At 39.7% G+C, this 19,194-nt stretch overlaps 1 protein-coding gene across 1 annotated transcript in view; it reads right to left on the reverse strand.

Annotated features, from left to right (window-relative positions):
• LOC133448772 (6-phosphofructo-2-kinase/fructose-2,6-bisphosphatase 4-like) overlaps window positions 1-18,496 on the reverse strand; it is a 33,715-nt gene extending 15,219 nt beyond the window's left edge. The window contains exon 1 of the mRNA XM_061727625.1: window positions 18,394-18,496. Coding sequence (XP_061583609.1) covers window positions 18,394-18,436 — 43 coding nt within the window. The 5' untranslated portion in view covers window positions 18,437-18,496. The remainder of the gene's footprint in view (window positions 1-18,393) is intronic.
• Between the last annotated feature and the right edge of the window lie 698 nt (window positions 18,497-19,194).

Here is a 19,194-nt window from a genome sequence, read left to right on the forward strand (position 1 = left end):
ATACATACATACATACATACATACATACATACATACATACATACATACATACATACATACATACATACATACATACATACATACATACATACATACATACATACATACATACATACATACATACATACATACATACATACATACATACATACATACATACATACATACATACATACATACATACATACATACATACATACATACATACATACATACATACATACATACATACATACATACATACATACATACATACATACATACATACATACATACATACATACATACATACATACATACATACATACATACATACATACATACATACATACATACATACATACATACATACATACATACATACATACATACATACATACATACATACATACATACATACATACATACATACATACATACATACATACATACATACATACATACATACATACATACATACATACATACATACATACATACATACATACATACATACATACATACATACATACATACATACATACATACATACATACATACATACATACATACATACATACATACATACATACATACATACATACATACATACATACATACATACATACATACATACATACATACATACATACATACATACATACATACATACATACATACATACATACATACATACATACATACATACATACATACATACATACATACATACATACATACATACATACATACATACATACATACATACATACATACATACATACATACATACATACATACATACATACATACATACATACATACATACATACATACATACATACATACATACATACATACATACATACATACATACATACATACATACATACATACATACATACATACATACATACATACATACATACATACATACATACATACATACATACATACATACATACATACATACATACATACATACATACATACATACATACATACATACATACATACATACATACATACATACATACATACATACATACATACATACATACATACATACATACATACATACATACATACATACATACATACATACATACATACATACATACATACATACATACATACATACATACATACATACATACATACATATGTGTATGTATATATGCACACAGAGGCCTAAAAAACTAAAAAAAACATTAACATTTAGACTAGTTTTCTCCACCATGTTTAAGTATATTTTAATGTAAATGAATAATGTTTAAATCCTCAAACAATACGTTTTCACAAACATTTCCACAGCACGAGAAAACCTTTATTTCTAAGAAAAGACCTTTTAGATGTTGTACCGTAATGGGAAGGGTAGATGGGCAGACGAAGCGGGAGCTGGTAAATGTTGGGAGAAAACAACTTCTCGGTTGTTCACATGGAGCACACATGGGCAGCGAATGCGCTTAAAAGCGACCAATCAGAGGAGAGCCCGAGGCTCAGCGGCCAATGGGAGAGGCCGGGGGGAGGAGTGGAGGGCGCGCTGCCTGCACGAAGCTCGCATGAACACATGGATGAAAAGGAAAAGTCTTGTTCACGATCCCGTCACGAGCCCCAGCAAGTGAAGCCCATGCACGCTTTGATGGCAAAAGTTCAGACCCTCAACGCCCTCCCCTGAAACAGAACATTTTTTCCTGTAAAAGTTGTAAACATGTTGACTGTCAAGGTATTCTATCAACCATTTTTTGGAGGGGGAGAAAAAATAAAATAAAATGAAATAAAGTGTCTGCTTTTTTCTGTTTACTGTTAAGCATGTTATGGGCCCCATGAACTGAAAAATAGAACAGATTTAAAAAGAATTAAAAAAAAAAAAAAAAAAAAAAAAAAACATTTTCACAAATTCCTGACACTTTTTACAAAAAAAGGATACATATGCACGCACGCACACACACACGGGAATGCAACAGGAAAAATACACTATTAATTTTACTAGATTAAGATTAACAAAAACAAAAACCATTAAACACACTGTTTAACTGTTGATTTAATGCCATAGTGAAATTTTAAACAGATTATTCAGCAGGTGTGAGAGTGGTTTCTATGTAAACTGTTGTCTGTAGAAAGGATGGAGAAACCTGGAGTCCAGATGATAATTAATGCAAATTCTTTAACTATTAGAGTATGTTGTTGCCTTTTTTAAATTATAATTTGTCGTTCGTTCACAAGTGAGTGGAAACACGAGCAAACAGAGAATAATAACCGTAATAATTTTTAGTATTATCATTAATTATCATTATTATTATTATAGGCCCTGTGATGTATTGGCGACCTGTCCAGGGTGTAACCCCTTTTTTGCCTGCAATGAGCTGGGATAGGCTCCAACAGACCCCAATGACCCTGTACAGGATTAATTGATGTTTGCTTTTGCAGGAAAATCATTTAGATCACCATAAGTGTAGAGGAGTACATACAGTAATAGACTGAGCAACTCCATGATGTGAATTTCCCCCCGGTAGTCTCTCACACACACACACACACACACACACACACACACACACACACACACACACACACACACACACACACACACACACACACACACACACACACACACACACTAAAGTATTTGCTTACCTGCCCTGACCTGCATATTAACTTAAATAATTTCATTCTCCACCCCTAGGGTTTACTATGATGTAAGTCCACCCTTTAAAGCTATAACAGCTTCAACTCTTCCGGGAACGCTGTCCACAAAGTTTAGGAGTTTGTTTATGGGAATTTTTGAACATTCTTCCAGAAGCGCATTTGTGAGATCACACACACCGATGTTGGACCAGAAGACTTGGCTCTCAGTCTCCTCTCTAATACCCCTCTTCCACCAAACCGGTTCCAGAGTTGGTTTTGGGCCTTTGCTGGTGCTGGTTCACAACTCGTTAAACCAGCTGAGAACCGGTTTGCTTTTCCATAGCTCGGAGTGCTAACGTTGAAAATCGACGGGTTTAAAAAAAAAAAAAATTGAAGCAACAACAACTATGGACGACAACTATCGCAATTGTACAGCTGATGCTTCTGGCTTTATGCTGCTTCATTGGGACCAGAAAACGGCAAATCTAATGTCTTTGTCATCATCGACAGGTGTTCAGCGCACAGCGCTTATTTGTAAATGCCGCTGTATCGCAGTTTTGCTATTGCTGTTGGTCTTAACAACTCTGCCCCCTTCTGCCTATGTAAGCAGTTCTTTCCTCTAGCCCAGCAAAGAGTTGGTACTACCTTGGAACCGTTTTTTCTGGCCCAAAGCCAATTCTTTGTCAGAAAGACCAGTTCCAAACTAAAAAGTGACTACGTTTACATGCAGTCAAAATTCAGGTTATTGCTAATATTCCGGTTACTGATACATTCGGAATATTCAGTTTACATGCGTGAGCAAACAGGGTTATCCCTGTATACATGGTAATGAATCATTTGGGATATCTAGATCAAAACAGTGACGCGCGGAGAACATCATGACGCAATTCCCGGCATTTCCACTTCTTCTTCCTGTATCCAAATTCAAAACAAATGCTGCTTCGCGCAACTTTTCGCTCTCCTTCTTGTAAATCTCGCTATCCCGGTACTTTCTACCGTCTACAAATGCCAAAATGTTCATATCCTTCATTACATTTATGAAGTGATTAGTCTCCTCCTCACTCCAAAAGTGTGGCGTGGTCTTGCGTTTCTCCATGTTTAGAAGTACGTCCTGGACTCAAAAGACCAAGATTCCTTGCAAAAAGAGCATGCGCAGAAAACAAATTCATGTTCCTTTTGATGGGGATATCCTGTTAGGCGTTTACATGACCGAATATTTGGGTTTTAAAAGGAGTAACCCAGGGGTCATATACAGGTTTTTAAAAACCCTGAATATGAGCAAATTCGGGTTATTCATTTTTCACCTTCTTGGCCCTAAAAATGAAAGGGAAAAGATCAGCGCTCACCTTGGCTCCATGTCATTGACAGCTACAAATCAAGCCAGAAACCTGGGTGTAATTATTGACTCAGACCTGAACTTCAACAGCCATCTAAAGTTTATCACTAAATCTGCCTATTACCACCTAAAAAACATTGCTAGAATTAAGGGGATTCTGTCTAAACAAGACATGGAAAAACTAATTCATGCATTCATTTTCAGTAGGTTGGATTATTGCAATGGCATCTTTACAGGCCTGAACAAGAAATCAATCAGGCAGCTGCAGCTGATCCAGAACGCTGCTGCCAGAGTCCTTACAAACACCAGGAAACTGGACCACATTACACCGGTCATGAAATCACTACACTGGCTTCCAGTGAGTCAAAGGATAGAGTTTAAAAATCTTACTGCTGGTCTACAAAGCACTGAATGGTCTTGGACCAAAATACATGCTTGATCTGTTAGTTCCTATGAAGCTCCCAGACCCCTGAGGTTCATCTGGATCTGGTTTGTTGTGTGTCCCAAGAACCAGAAACAAGCAAGGTGAGGCAGCGTTCAGTTATTCTGCTCCTCACCGGTGGAACAAACTTCCTGTAGACCTGAGGTCTGCTCCAACTGTCAGCTCCTTTAAATCAGGCCTAAAAACATCACTGTTTACTGAAGCGTACTCCTAAATTAAATACTTACCTGCTGTACTCTACTGCCCTTACTTTTTAACAACTTGTGCTTTTTATTATTTTACTTCTTTTCTTATCATCTTATCAATCTTATTTGTTATTTACTGTCTAATTATGGCTTGCCGCTTTTAATGTCAATGTAAAGCACTTTGAATTACCTTGTGTTGAATTGTGCTATATAATTAAAATTGCCTTGCCTTATTCAAAGGGGTTATTGGTGTTTACATGGCCGTGCAAAACCGGGTTATTGCTAATATTCTGGTTTTAAAAGGGTTGTTGAGTGCATGTAAACGCAGTCAGTGACCCAGAACCAGCCTTGGAACTGGTTTGGTGGAAAAGGGGTATCATTCACCCCAAAAGTGTTGTGTTGTGTTTGGTTGAAGTCAGGACTCTGAGCAGGACAGTGACGGTCATCCACACCAAATTTTCTCATCCATCCACATAATGGACCTTCCTTTGTGCAGCGACACACAGTCAAGTTAGAATGGGAAGGCGCTATCCCCAAACTGTGCCCACAAAGTTGGGCGGGTGGAATCGTCCAATATCTCTTGGTATGCTGAAACGTTCAGAGTTCCTTTCACTGGAACTAAGGGGCCAAGCCAAGCTCCTGAAAAACAACCCCACACCATAATCCCCCCATCCAACAAACTTTACACTTGACTCAAAGCAATAAGACAAGTACCGTTGTCCTGGCAACTGCCAAACCCAGACTCATCCCTCAGATCGCCAGATGGAGAAGCGTGATTCGTCACTGTAGAGAACATGTCTCCACTGCTCTAGAGTTCAATGGTAGTGTGCTTTGCACTATTGCATCCCATGCTTTGCATTGCACTTGGTGATATATGGCTTGGATGCAGCTGCTTGGACACAGAAACCCATTCCATGACGCTCTCACACACAAAAATAGGTTAACAGTTAAACGGATATGGCTGAAAAATGTAATAACAGCCACTATTTATATCCAGAAAAAAGAAGGAAAATATTTAACAAAATGTGTTGTTGGCTCAATAAAGAGGTAGATACTCAATTTAGACTGACAAGTGTGCAGAGAACTTGTAGATATTCTTATTTGTATTTATAAAGCTGCTCTGCCTCGCAGAAATGATTATGTTAATAATAATAAAGTCACTCTGTATTAGCTTTATACATATTTTTTGCACTACACCAGCAGTTACATGTATCATTTGGTTTATTTTTTTTAACATATTTTATTGAATCCAGGCAGCAATGTACAGTAACAATAAAACAATCAGTAATTTTTCTTTTTTTTTTTTTTTTACATCAAACCCTTACCCTATTATCCCCTTACTAAACTCCCTCCCATCCCACCCACTCATGGACCTCACATTAACCACATGGCCAGTAGTAAATAGTCAGTGTCATTGATATGAAAAATGGTAAAGCTTAACATAAATGATTAACATGAGAGGAGGAGTAATTATATAAATAATATACAGCAAACAACAAAAATTAATCAAAATAGATAAGTTAAATATCAGCTGTAGAATGATAGGATGAATCACTTCTGCTCTATGCTCTTTCTCACTGCAAAACCAACAGCCGAGGACTTAACCAGTGATATAATTTGGTTTATTGATGTTGTATTGTTGTTCTCCCATGCTGTCCTATGTTATTGATGCACTGACACTTCTCAGGAAACGTTATTTCATTGCACTGTGTACATGGCTATAACGACAATAAACCCCTCTTGAATCGTATAGATCAAACATGAGTAATGACCAGACTTTGTCAATTTAATATTATCATTCAGGCTTCTGGAAGTCTACTTTGCTTTGTTTCTCAGCCTTGGTGAGACCCAATGTATGAGAGACACCAGATGGCACTGTGAACCCTCATATTTAAAACCAACAAGTTTAGATTTCCACTCAGTGGCTTATACAAGACAATGATGCATCTTCACAGGAGAAATAATTCAGCTGTGTTTGCAATTCAGCATCTCTTGTGATAGAAACAGAGGCCAGGGGTCAGAGAGCAGCTAGGACATCAGCTGGACCTGATGAAGATAAACAGAAAAGGAGTAATAAAACTAATAAAATAAAAAAACAAATAGCGTTTTTTTTTTTTTTTTAAATCTAATAAGTCTCTCACATTTCATTTGTCAGGATGCCATTGTGGTAGCAGGTTTGACCAAATGTTTAGAGATCAGAGGAGACTCTGATCTCTAAACATTTGGTCGGTTGCTCAGCAAAACACTACAATTTCCATAAGTGTTAGCATCTGAATCAGTGTGTTTATATGAAATGGTCAAGAAATGTGAAAAACACATTTTTGAGCTGGTACAATAGTTACACATGTCAACCAGCAGGGCTATTTTGAACATAATGTAAGAGATGGTAATCTACTGTGGGGTTAAGTTCACTTATAAAAACAATGACACAGTTACATAAAAATAGCACACCCTGCTGCAGAGGAGTGTCTTACCAGACAGAATTTTAACGAGGCCACTTACCAAAAAAATTAAATAGACATACACAGTGTGGCTTAATGCGAGTGTAAATGTAAGTCTTAATGTTTAAAATGTACAGGTTTTCCTTTTGCTAAGAGATGCAGTCAAGTGCACTCAAGTTGACTTTTTCCTTCACGAGGTTTAGTTTTTGATGACTTGTGGACTTTTGTGCAGATTAAATCTATTGAAGCAAAGACAAAGACACAAAGTTGTCAATAGTGTTGAAATTTCAGCAACTCTTGACCTTATTTTGTACAGCAAGTGCTACATCGGAGGAAGAGATTATCAGGACAGCTGAATGTACTCTAGATTTCTATGTGTCAGATTACTTAACAAAACCTTATCAACTGGCTTTGTCTGTGTTTTCTTCTTGAAGCTAGCATGTGTTCCCCTAAGAGGGGTTGTCAAATGTCTTCCTGCAAGACTTTTTTTTTCTTTTAACATTAGAACCAGTTCCTTGATAGTCTCTCACACAGTATGACAAGTACAAATACTCAGCTTGGTATCAAAATGACATCATGCCAAATAGACAAACAATCAAATTGCCAAGAGGTTGAATGATATTGTTCATAAGTCCACTTATTTCACAATAATAAAGAAATAAAACAAAATAAAATCCAACTAGCCCAGTTGCACAGAGACTATATTCTCACTTCTCTAAATACATTATAACAGGTGTCCGTTTTTTAAGATACAAGTCCGTCTGGAGTCGAAGATTTGCCGTTATGTGTTCCATACAGTTTACATCCTTAAGTCTTTGGGTCCACTGGTCCAGTGTGGGTGGATGAGGCTTAAGCCAATTTAATTAATTTAAATAACCAATACATTATTTTTTTCCCACTCTTTGTGTGTCATCAAATAATGTCGAATTTGAAAATATCTAAATAAATCCTTAGAATCAATACCATATTTTGCCTGAAGTTGTGAGAAAGCCCTAAGAGTCATTCCTTCGAATAATTGATTGATTGTGCTGAGGCTCTTCCCCGCCCATCTAAAGAAACCCTTGTCCATTTTTACTGGCAGAAAGTCACAGACAGTAGTTATTTTTGTTGCCCTTGATAGAGATAGAGGTAAATTCAACATCTGTCTAGTCTTCTCCCATACCTTTAGTGTATAATTAACCCATTCATTTTGTATCTTAAAGGGGACCTATTATGAAAAACACGTTTTTTCTTGCTTTAACATATGTAAAGTGGTCTCCCCTCAGCCTGCCAACACAGAGAAGGAAGAAGGCAACCAAATTCTGCAGGGTCTGCACACCCCGACCGGAGGATCCTTCCAGTGTCATGTAACTTCTACGAGCCGCTCAGAATCTGCGCCTGTCGTTACGTAACGACAGGCGCAGATTTCCATAGGTCGGCCTCCGCTGCTGAAACCACGCCCACAACTAACTCCGCCATTGTTTGGAAGTGGTGACTGTTTGAACAACGAGGGACAGTTTTTGCATCGACACTTACCCTCATAAAAGGATCAGTACCCAAGGTACGGACCCGGCAACTGCACACGAGTCAGCGGTAAGTGACGTTATTTTTTTTATGTTATTTATATTTGTATACAAGTATGATCTTTGCATGGACTAAGTATTTAGCTTAGCTCCGGAGCTGCTCACCGGACCGGACCGGTGAGCAGCTCCAGTGTTCCCTAACGGAGGCACCTACCCGTTAAGTAACACCGGAGCTCTATTAGTACCGTAATACATTTTTTTCTGTTTATGGTGTAACCCAGGGCTATAGAGACCACTTCAGACGGACAATAACTGAATATAAAAATACAATCTTTATTTAGAAATCCATTGGATAAAAACACATGTACAAAAAGCACGTTATCCCAAAATATATAAGGTAATGAACGATAAAAGAGACAGGTTGGCACACATTAACAGCAGCTATCCCAAATGCCACTGTGGTATTATGGCTCTAACAAAACCGGGTCTAAAGCAGTGACTACTCAGCACAACCCTGTATAAGACATTGAAACAAAACACCATTAATCAACAGCGTGAGTCGATGAGCACCGCATCCCAGCCAACACGCACCAAAAAGACAGCTCACCAAAGTGCTGCAACACATGGAGTCTACGAATCCAGTCTCCCCACAGCGCGGTGCATCAGCTCACTACAAACAACCACATTCGAATGACGCCTTACTCATAATAGAATATGAATAAACGTAACAGTAGTGCATAAACCACCATACACAAGAGAGAACTTACATCTCTATGCAGATTGTGAATGCCGTCTGTCATGCGGTATTGCGCAATGTATACAGGCACTCTTTGCAGCATGGAGCTGCTACTCACTGCATCCTCCCATTCCCCGGCCACAGCCGAACACTCCAAGGCACTTTTGACTTAAAATGCAACTCTCCACTCTCTTTTGTCAAGAGCAACCTGTCCGCCGCTGCCTTTATGGAAAATGTTTGTCCCAGCTGGCTCAACACCACATAATTGCACACCTGGGCCAGAGACACGCCCCCCATCACTTGTTACCCCTCACCTGTCCACAATGGTTTCAGATCTTCCAAGCAATGCACCTGAAGCTGTTCAACGACACCTTCAGAAGAAGCACGGTCCTTCATTGAGCCAGCAATAGCGCATAAATGTTATTTATATACAACTTATGTTCTTTTATTTTTTTTAAACAATAAAGTTGTCATTTGTGAACATTCAGTGTTGTGATTTCTTTACAGTTAACATGATTCATTTGTCTTGTAACATAAGAAATGAAATGATGAGAAATCGGAGTAAATAACTGTGGTGTACCCGTTTAGAATTCAATTAAATCTTCCTGTGTGAAGACGAAGTGACCCAGTCCCCCTTTCAGGTAACTAAAGGCTGATTTATGGTTCTGCGTTACACCAACGCAGAGCCTACGGCGTAGGGAACGCGTTGATTTAACGCAGAACTGTAATTCAGGCTTTAAGATCCGTTTACACCATGTAACTGCATGCGAGCGTCCGACTATCGCGTCGAGCTGCGTGACATCGGACGCTCTCTGTCCACACTGAAACCGTTAAACTCGCGGCCAGTTAGGACAGTCCAATACAAAAAAATAAAGCAATGGAATTGATTTTGTCGCCGAAGCTCGCTCGCATCGGACACGCTTTGTGTACGCAGCCGCTGCTCTTCTGCCGGAGAGGCTTTGTGTCCTCCCCTGCTACACGTCATTCAGGCAGCCAATCAGCACAGAGCCTCATTATCATAACCTCCCCTCCCCTCAGAATCCAGCATAGAGAAGGAGGTTAGAAGCGGTAAAAATAGAGACATGGCCCAGAGGCTGAATTTCTGATTTATGTAGAAAAAACAAGCTTTTGATTGTTTTTAAAGACATTCAAGGCCTGTTTAAAATATACATTAAATGCCATAATAGGTCCCCTTTAAGTTTACACCACAGTTTTGAATTTAGAGTGGGAAGGGTTGAGAGTGACGTACTTTTTACTGAACCATGCTCTATATGTAGGCATTGCATAAGAGCTGGTATAGATGACTGTGGATTTCTTATAAACAAAATAATACCATCTGCGAACAACAAAATGTTATGCATCATGCCTCCATCATCCACTATTCCCTCAATCTGATCATTTCCCCTTATTAACTCAGCAAGCGGTTCAATACACAGCGCAAACAAAATAGGAGAGACTGGGTTTCCCTATCTAACACCTTTTTTAAGCTCAAAAAATTGGGAGCAGTATCCATTGACCCTATCCCTTGATGTTGGGTCTTTATTCAGGGCATTAATCCATCTTATAAATGTCAAATTGAATCCCATTTGTCCCATAGTGTAATTCAGATACAATGAATCTACCCTGTCAAATGCTTTCTCAGCATCAAGACTGAGAAGCATTGACGGGTGGGCAGAATGTCTTGCTACTGATTGTACATTTAAAACTCTTCTTATATTATTTGCTCCCTGACGACCAAAACCGGTTTGGTCAGGGTTAATCAATTTACCTAAGTATTTCTGCATCCTATTCACCAATATGGAACTGATCATTTTTACATCATTCCCCAACAGACTGATTGGTCTATAGGCATCGCAGTCCAGTGGGCCTTTCCCTTCTTTATGTATTACTGTTATTATGGCCTCTGACCAGCTCTTTGGGGGGTCATTTTCCTGTAAAGCGTAATTAGAGACCTGGCAAAGTTTTGGTGCAAGCTCCTCCATAAAGGTCTCATAAAATTCCCCTGGTAAACCGTCTGTGCCAGGAGATTTATTGTTTTTCAGTGACTTGACTTTCAGTGACTTGACTTGGATGTCTTGTATCTCACTTTCTCGAATTGGAGCTACCAATTCGGTCACCTCAGACACAGATAGTTTTGGTAAATTAAGGTCTTTAAACATATCTTCCAATTTCCTTTTGTTTTGTGTTTCTTTTGGAGCATCATAGAGCTTTTTATAAAAAGTTTGAAATGCTTCTGCTACCTCCTCTGGGTGTGAGACCTCAGCTAAAGATGTTGGGTGTTTTATCTTAGGAACGATGCGGGTTGACTGCTCTTTTCTCAATTGAAAGGCCGGCTCGCACGATTTCCCATCTCATAGTATCTTTGACTTGTCTATCGAAGCGCTCTCTCCGCTTTTTGTGTAAGAAGCTCGTCCAAGGAAGCTCTACAATCTTGTAATTGCTTCAGTATATTTTCATCCCCGGTCATTTTGTGTTCATGTCCTAATCTTTTTATATTACTTTTTAACCGTTTTTCCCTCGCCATTCTCTGTTTGTTTAATTTGACAGCAATCTCAATACACTTCCCTCTCAGCATCGCCTTAGCCCCATCCCAAAGTGTTGATGGGGATACTGCTCCGTTATCATTAATTGTGAAGTATTCGTTTATTGTCTGTTTTATTTGTTCTTTGATACTTGGGTCAGTTAGCAATTAGATATTCAGTCTCTCCAGTATTTGAAGTGCCACTCAAAGTCTAAATCTAATTTCAGCTTCACAGGACCATGATCAGACAAAGTAACAGGTTCAATAACACACTCTCTAATTTTATGCAGGCTCTTTTTTTTCGAAATGCAAATCAGATCAATTCTAGAATATGACCCATGTACCATGGACAGAAAGGTGAAATCTTTAGTCGTTGGATTCTTGGCTCTCCAAGCATCCACAAGCCCTAGTTCTTCCAACATGTGTTTCGCTGCTTTTGATTTCCTGCCAGGAGGTGCATAATCAGAAGGTAATTTATCCATGTTCACATTTAAAACACAATTAAAGTCACCCCCTAAAATTATGGTACCTCTGGCTTCCTTTGCCATTACAGATGCTACTTCACTAAAGAAGGTAGGATCATCTTCATTAGGAGCGTAAATATTCATGATGGTTAACTCTGTTCCACCTATTGTTCCTATAATAAGTATGTATCTACCCTTTTTATCCTTTACTTCTCTCTGGACTGCAAAAATAATGGACCGACTCATCAAGATTGCCACTCCTCTCTTCCTACTGTTTGAACAAAAAGCATAAAATACCTGTGCAACACAGTCTCTTCTCAATTTCCTGTGTTCTACATCGTTTAAGTGAGTTTCCTGTAACAATCCTATTAAGCAATTGAGTTTTTTCAACTGAGTTAAAATCTTTTTTCTTTTTATAGGATTATTAATTCCTTTCGCGTTATAACTGACAACCCCTAAATCAGACATACGGTAAATTAACATTCCTTGTTATCATCTTACTCTCCCCAGTTTCACCTTTGCAAAAAGTATTTGACCATACCATAATATGTACAAAAGCCACTTGTATGGACTTAACCAACATGTCAAGGATATAGGAACTCTTAACACACAGAACATAGAAAATAACATATGTGACTCCCAAAAGTCCAGCTGAGTACAGAAATGTTTCCAGCCCCTGTTGTAATACAGGCAGAGGGTTGTGACTTTTAATTCCCTCCGGGCAACATGAAAGTGCTGACCTAACCACAAACCAAAGAAAAAGACAAAATCCTTGGTAAGGTAGTAATCCTGTCTTGGGTCTCATAAAAATTAAATAAAATAAAAACAGAGTTAACTCCCCTATTGTCTTACTAACATCCTTATGAATTTCACTTATAATCAGCAGGTTCAGCTGTTTCCGTAATACACTGTGATAAAGATAACACCTTGTCATTGTCAGTGATAATGTGACAATTTGTCACAGTGTGACAGGGCAACCTCATCGAAATCTGTTACCTGAGCACAGCACTCATCATTTTAACCCTGCAAAATGGACCGCAGGTCCGGGTCAGACAGTGAAGTGTCTTTTCTTCCTCTGTTCCCGCCGTCTTTTTTTTGCCATGTCTCCCTTGAAAGCTCCCCTTCCAGCCTCTCCCTCTCGCTCACCTGCACCGCGATGCCAAGCTCCACCAGTGTAGGAAAAGTTTTCACTCCCGAAAACTTTTCCCGGCACAGCTGACTCTCAGTCTGACTCTCAGCTGTGCCGGGAAGCAGCACCTGGCATGAATCCCCTTCTCCTTCAGTTGTTTAATCACTCCACAGACCCGCGCTCTCTCCCTCTGCACTTCTGGAGAGTAGTCTTGGTCAAAGTAAATTACTTCACCTTGAAACTTTACTTGTCTTTTGGCCCAGGCTTGCCGCAACACCGCTTCCTTTACTGTGTAATCCAGAAACTTCACGATGATGGAGCTTGGAGGCGCCGTTTTGGCTGGCTCTAGACCCAGCGATCTGTGTGCTCTCTCAATCTGTATATTTACCTCGGGCGGAAGTTGTAGTACGCTCTCAATTCATCTCTTCGTAAAACCAACCATGTCGTTTTTCTCACTTTCTTCCAGGACTTGATAAATTTCTTTTGATAAATTGTTGCGGCGCATTCGGTTCTGCAAATCATCACACAGATTAGTCAGAGCCGCCTCACGTTTCACCAAGAACTGCAGCATCCTTTCATGACGCTGGCCGGTGTCCTCCGCAGCGCTGACTCTCGTTTCCGCCTCCTCAGTTCTCTGCTCTAGTTTCTCCATCCTCTGGTCCGCAACCGACATTTCCAGTCTAGATAGCGAGGCTTTCGTGTCTGCAAACGACTCCTTATTTTCTTTCCTCAACTCTCTCAACTCCCGGAAAATCTCCTCCGAGTTCATCATGCCCTTCTTTCCGCTCGCCTCGCTCAAGGAAAATGGCGGCCCTCTTTTTCCTTTCACTTCGTCTTGTGATTTCTGCTGTTTCCCTGCGTTCCTCGTATCTCTAACTGTGTTCATGTTTGTCTTTGGGAACTTTTATTCACCCTCTTTCAATTAAGATTTCATATAAACTTATGAACAGCAAAACACTGCCGAGTTCTTTTTCGACTTCTTTTTAAGAGCGTGAATCTCTTCGAATCTCGTCCAGCAATACCTTTCTTCAAAACAATGAAGAAGATCTCGACTTCGAAGAAGATGGACAGAAACATTATAAGCAACTTATTCCAACTGCCGCTACTGCCGTTGTGAAAATAGTTAACAGAATATAAGGCAGCGGATGATCTTTCTTCGTGTCCTCCTCCGTTTTGCACAAAGCAGGCCATCTTGCTTTCTCTCTGGTCGTATGACCGACTATGTCACATCCAGTGATGCTGGAGACGTCCAAATACGAAGTGTTTTCATTACACTTTTGCACTAAACTGGACAAGACACTTCTGAAAAATTACTTAATGAAAGCATAATAAGGTTTTTGTAACATTTGACAGTTTTTTCAAATTCATTACAGGTTTTTCTTTGTGATATTGAAGTTTTGCACAGTTATAGTGGCAACAGAAACACAACTATAGTGATCCAGTCAGGTCAAGAGAGACTCCTTTGTTACACTGAAAACTGGTTTTAGGCCCAACGAGCCTTGCTAACCCATTAATCCTGCTCTGTAATTTATCCCTTTCATATAATATGTGCAGCCATATTATAAATATCAGACATGGATTTATTGTTAAACAAAGTGGGATTATGATGTCATGCCCCCTTTACATGTTTACAGGGATATGAAAAATACCTCCAGAAAGTTAAGTGAGGTGAATCCTCATTCATAGTTCCTAACACTAGGCTCTTCTTTCCTCGCAACTCCCTTTGTAAGGATCCTTTTAGGACTCAAAACATCCTTCAAAATATTTTGAATAGGTTGACAAGTGGAGAGATCAGACAAAGAGGCACGAAGACAAATCACATGATCTTATGGGTCCAAATCCTCATCAAACTTCAGTCAGTACGTTTACATGCACTAATAGAAAGTCAAATTGTTGCCTTAATCTGACCGATATCGAATTTGTAAAAGCCATGTATACACCTTAGCCGGGCTGTAGTCGAACCGAACTGAATCTCTTGAGATTGAGCTTTTTGTGCCAGATAATGCAGTCTTAATTTGAGTTATTCGGGTATGTATACGCATCCCACGCTTAGCCGTCCTGGGACTGGCCCTTCCAGAAGTTACAAGCGTGAAAGCCAGAATATCAACACAGTAGGAGAAGAAGAAGACGAACAACAAAGAACAAACCGGGAGAACACAAAAGGGCGCGTGTCGCCACCTAGCATCGTGGAGTCGAAAGCAGCTCACTCAATAATCGATTGTCTTCTTGTGCATGTATACTTGGACTTTTCTGAAACTCCAGTTTAATTCTTTGCTAGATTGTTGCCAATAGCTTGATTTAGATGTGCAAGTAACTGTAAGTGTTCAAGTGAGTGAGTTCTTCATTTATGCATGCTCTATCTTCCTCACATTTCCATGAATTTGGTCCTGTGTTTATTTGTACATACCCTGCACCTGGACAATTAGCAATGAAAGCATACCCTACCTCTGGTGCAGACTTGTAAGAAAAGGAAGATATAAGTTACGTGATCATGCATGATCAAGGGACTCTGCACACTTTTTGATATTTAGAATATTTTGAGTGTAAATATACAAATGACAAAATCTTTTACTTCAATATCAGTTCCTAGTTTCCTAATCAATCACATAAATGAATGTTAGACTGTTTTTTGGAATGTATTAGTTGTATTCATATTTAGTTCATACTGATTTAGACTCATCACAGGATTACAAGAATGTCGTCTTCGCAGACTGCATGACCACAAGTAAATGTCCCCACTGTACAGAAATCTTACTACATCTGCACAGCAATACATATTAAAAATATTACAACCAATCCTGACATACATTAATTATCCCCGCATGCAAACAAGGAGCTCCGTCAGTGCACAGCACAGCCAAACAGTTTACAGCACATGCATTACACACAGCCTTGCTTGAAGCCTTTAATGTGATTCCGAGAGAGTGGGTGAACTTTCCCCCAGATAAAGCAGACACCGAGAGGGAGGGCGAGAGGGAGGAGCTGTGACAGATAGCTACTAACAAGGACGAGAAGGAGAGAGTGGTGATTTGGAGTGGAAATCTGACATACATATAAATGAAAAACAATAAAGATTATGGAAACAAAAGGATGAAAGGAGGTTTACTCCGTGTATGTGGCAGCTTCTAAGAGGCACCCTCTCCGGTATGGTGATTAACGTCCTGCAGCCATGGTGAGGTGAACGTCATCATGTAATTCATGTTTGGCCTGCTGCATCCACTGAGGCATGTTCACTGCAGCAATAACACATGTGCTTTATGTGGATACACAGCTAAGTCAATACTTATCAGCCAGTCTGGAAGTAGCCTCACAGTGCTGTAGCAGTAAACAACTTCATGCTGTCACCACGCTCAACACTAAAATCCAAAACAGTTGTTTACATGTTCACCTGCTCTCTTCAAACAAGCTAGACAGCCTCCACAAACATAAAAATGCATTCTGGGGTATTTTTGGCTCAGCTCTTCCTCTTAGGCCATGCAGGCAGACCGACTGCTACATCTCCTACTCACCAGTACAGCCTGAGCTTTGTTCATCCCCTGTACATCTGCCACAACAGCTTGGGCTGTAGACATTTAAACCACTGCTACCACCTTCGAATCTGTCAGTCTGTGTCTGTCAGTGCCCACTAACATGACAGCACGGCAATATAACATTAAATAGGCCTCCGGGATGAATGACTCATGAAATTACATAATGAACTATCCTCAAAATAACTAAGGCATTGGATTATAGATGCCCTAGTATTATCACAGATACCACGTGTGCACAGTGTCTTTTTGGTTTGTATGCAGACTGTTCATTGTGGATCCTAAACCAGGAATTCAGCATTGGTCTTTGAAGAATGCAGAAATGCTGGCTGGGTTTTCAGAGAAGTAAACAAAGAGGAGTTACGCTGAAATCTGTTCTGTCCCATTCACTGACCTCACATGAAACAGGAATTATGTCCACAAACATGAAAACCCATCTAAATAAATTTTAAATAAAAAGTCTGGGGTTTAAACTGAGCCCTGACGTCACAGCACACCACACAGTTTGATATTGTCTCCCATTTACTTGTCAAATATTTGAACTATACAAATCTCTGCTCATTAACATTTGGAAGTCCCGACTACATAAGTCCAATAATTATCCCCCTACCCCCCGAAATGTTTTAGTTTAGTTTATTTTCGGTCATGACACAAAAAAAAATAAAAAATAAAAAAAACAAGAATAAAACTGACAACAAGAAAACGTTCAATTGTTCAAAGAAAACATAACAAAGAAGTTTCCAGTATACAAATAAACAAATAACATCTAGACCGAAAAAGGGGTAGGCTGAAGCAAAGCTTATTATTTGCCTACCCTCAAAAAGATTAATTAAATTAATAAAATAAAAGCAAAAAGTAAGAGAAAGACTGCCCGTAAAACAAATTGCCTCTGTAGGGATAACAAACATTCCTCAAAAAATAAAAAAGATTTTTTAAATAAAAGGTGCAGTCTACATGTTACCATCATCCTTAAAAAAATCAAAGCAAATCACCAAATGTTACGTATTTTGGCTCTGACACCTAATTATAAATGACGTGGTGTGTCAACAGTTTAAGGCTGATTTATGGTTGCGCGTTATACCGACGCAGAGCCTTCGTTACCGTACGGCGCGCGTCGCCGCGTACCCTTACGGCGTAGGCTCTGCGTCGATTTAACGCAGAACCATAAATCAGGCTTTACAGTCCCACAACTGTCAGCTGCTGCTCGCAATAAAAACACGCCGCTGCAATGGAAAGCACGCTGCTAAAACTACCAGATAAGTGACCCGGTCCTCACGGTGCCGATCACTAAACAACCACGTTGAGCAGATCTTCCCCAGCCAGCGTGGGAGCTCCTGTCAGCCCCGGAGCAGGGCTACGTGACACGGACTTGTTTACTTGGCCAGCCTGCTAGCAGCTGCTCTGCAGCTCCGCAGCTCCGCAGCTCTGCAGCTCTACACACACAAATGCCAGAGAAACACAGAGAGGGAGAAGAAAGTGGGACGCGAGGTGGAGTTGGCAACCGACCTTCCTTGTTCCGGGGGCTTCTCGGGCGGCAGGAGCCCCTCATGGTCCCGGGTTGCAGCCTCGTCCTCCCCCTCGCAGAGGAGCGTCTGATCCGAGCAGCAGCAATGAATGAAGCGGAGCCGCGTTCACTGATGCGCGTGCGTGCGTGCTCCTCCACTTCTACTTGCAGGAGCCTTTATTATTATTTACAGGTAGTACTCGAGTTGTAAAAAGAAATCAGGGGGGGTGGTGGATTTTATCATATGGGGACAGATAATTTGTGCTGAATACAAATAATATAATATATTAGAAATAATAGCACTGACCAAAACACCTGCAGAAATACTGCAGGAATGACATAGCAGCAGTTAAATGCAGCCTTCTGTAAGCTTTAAATATCCACTGGGCTTACATCAAATACATCAAAACACAACAATAAAAAACAGTTTTCTGAACTTATCAATATGCATCTGTCTTTCACAGGATAAGTAAAATGGATCACTGCAAAAACTCAAAAATCTTAACAAGAATATTTGTCTTATTTCTAGTTCAAATGTCTCATCACTGGAAAAAACAACAATTTTCACCTGTTTCAAGTAGATTTTCACTGGAAATAAGTAGAAAATTCTGCCAGTGGAACAATATTTTTTTGCTTGTAATGAGAAGATAAATCTTGTCCCACTGACAGATTTTCCTACTTATTTCAAGTGAAAATTTACTTGAAACAGGTGAAAATTGTCAAATAAGTTATTTTTCTGGTGTTATTTTTCTGGTGATGACTAAATGTTGAAATAGCAGTAAAACCACATCCATTGATGAAAT

This window comes from Cololabis saira, chromosome 8 (assembly GCF_033807715.1).
Source record: "Cololabis saira isolate AMF1-May2022 chromosome 8, fColSai1.1, whole genome shotgun sequence".
In the NCBI taxonomy this organism is placed as follows: domain Eukaryota; kingdom Metazoa; phylum Chordata; class Actinopteri; order Beloniformes; family Belonidae; genus Cololabis; species Cololabis saira.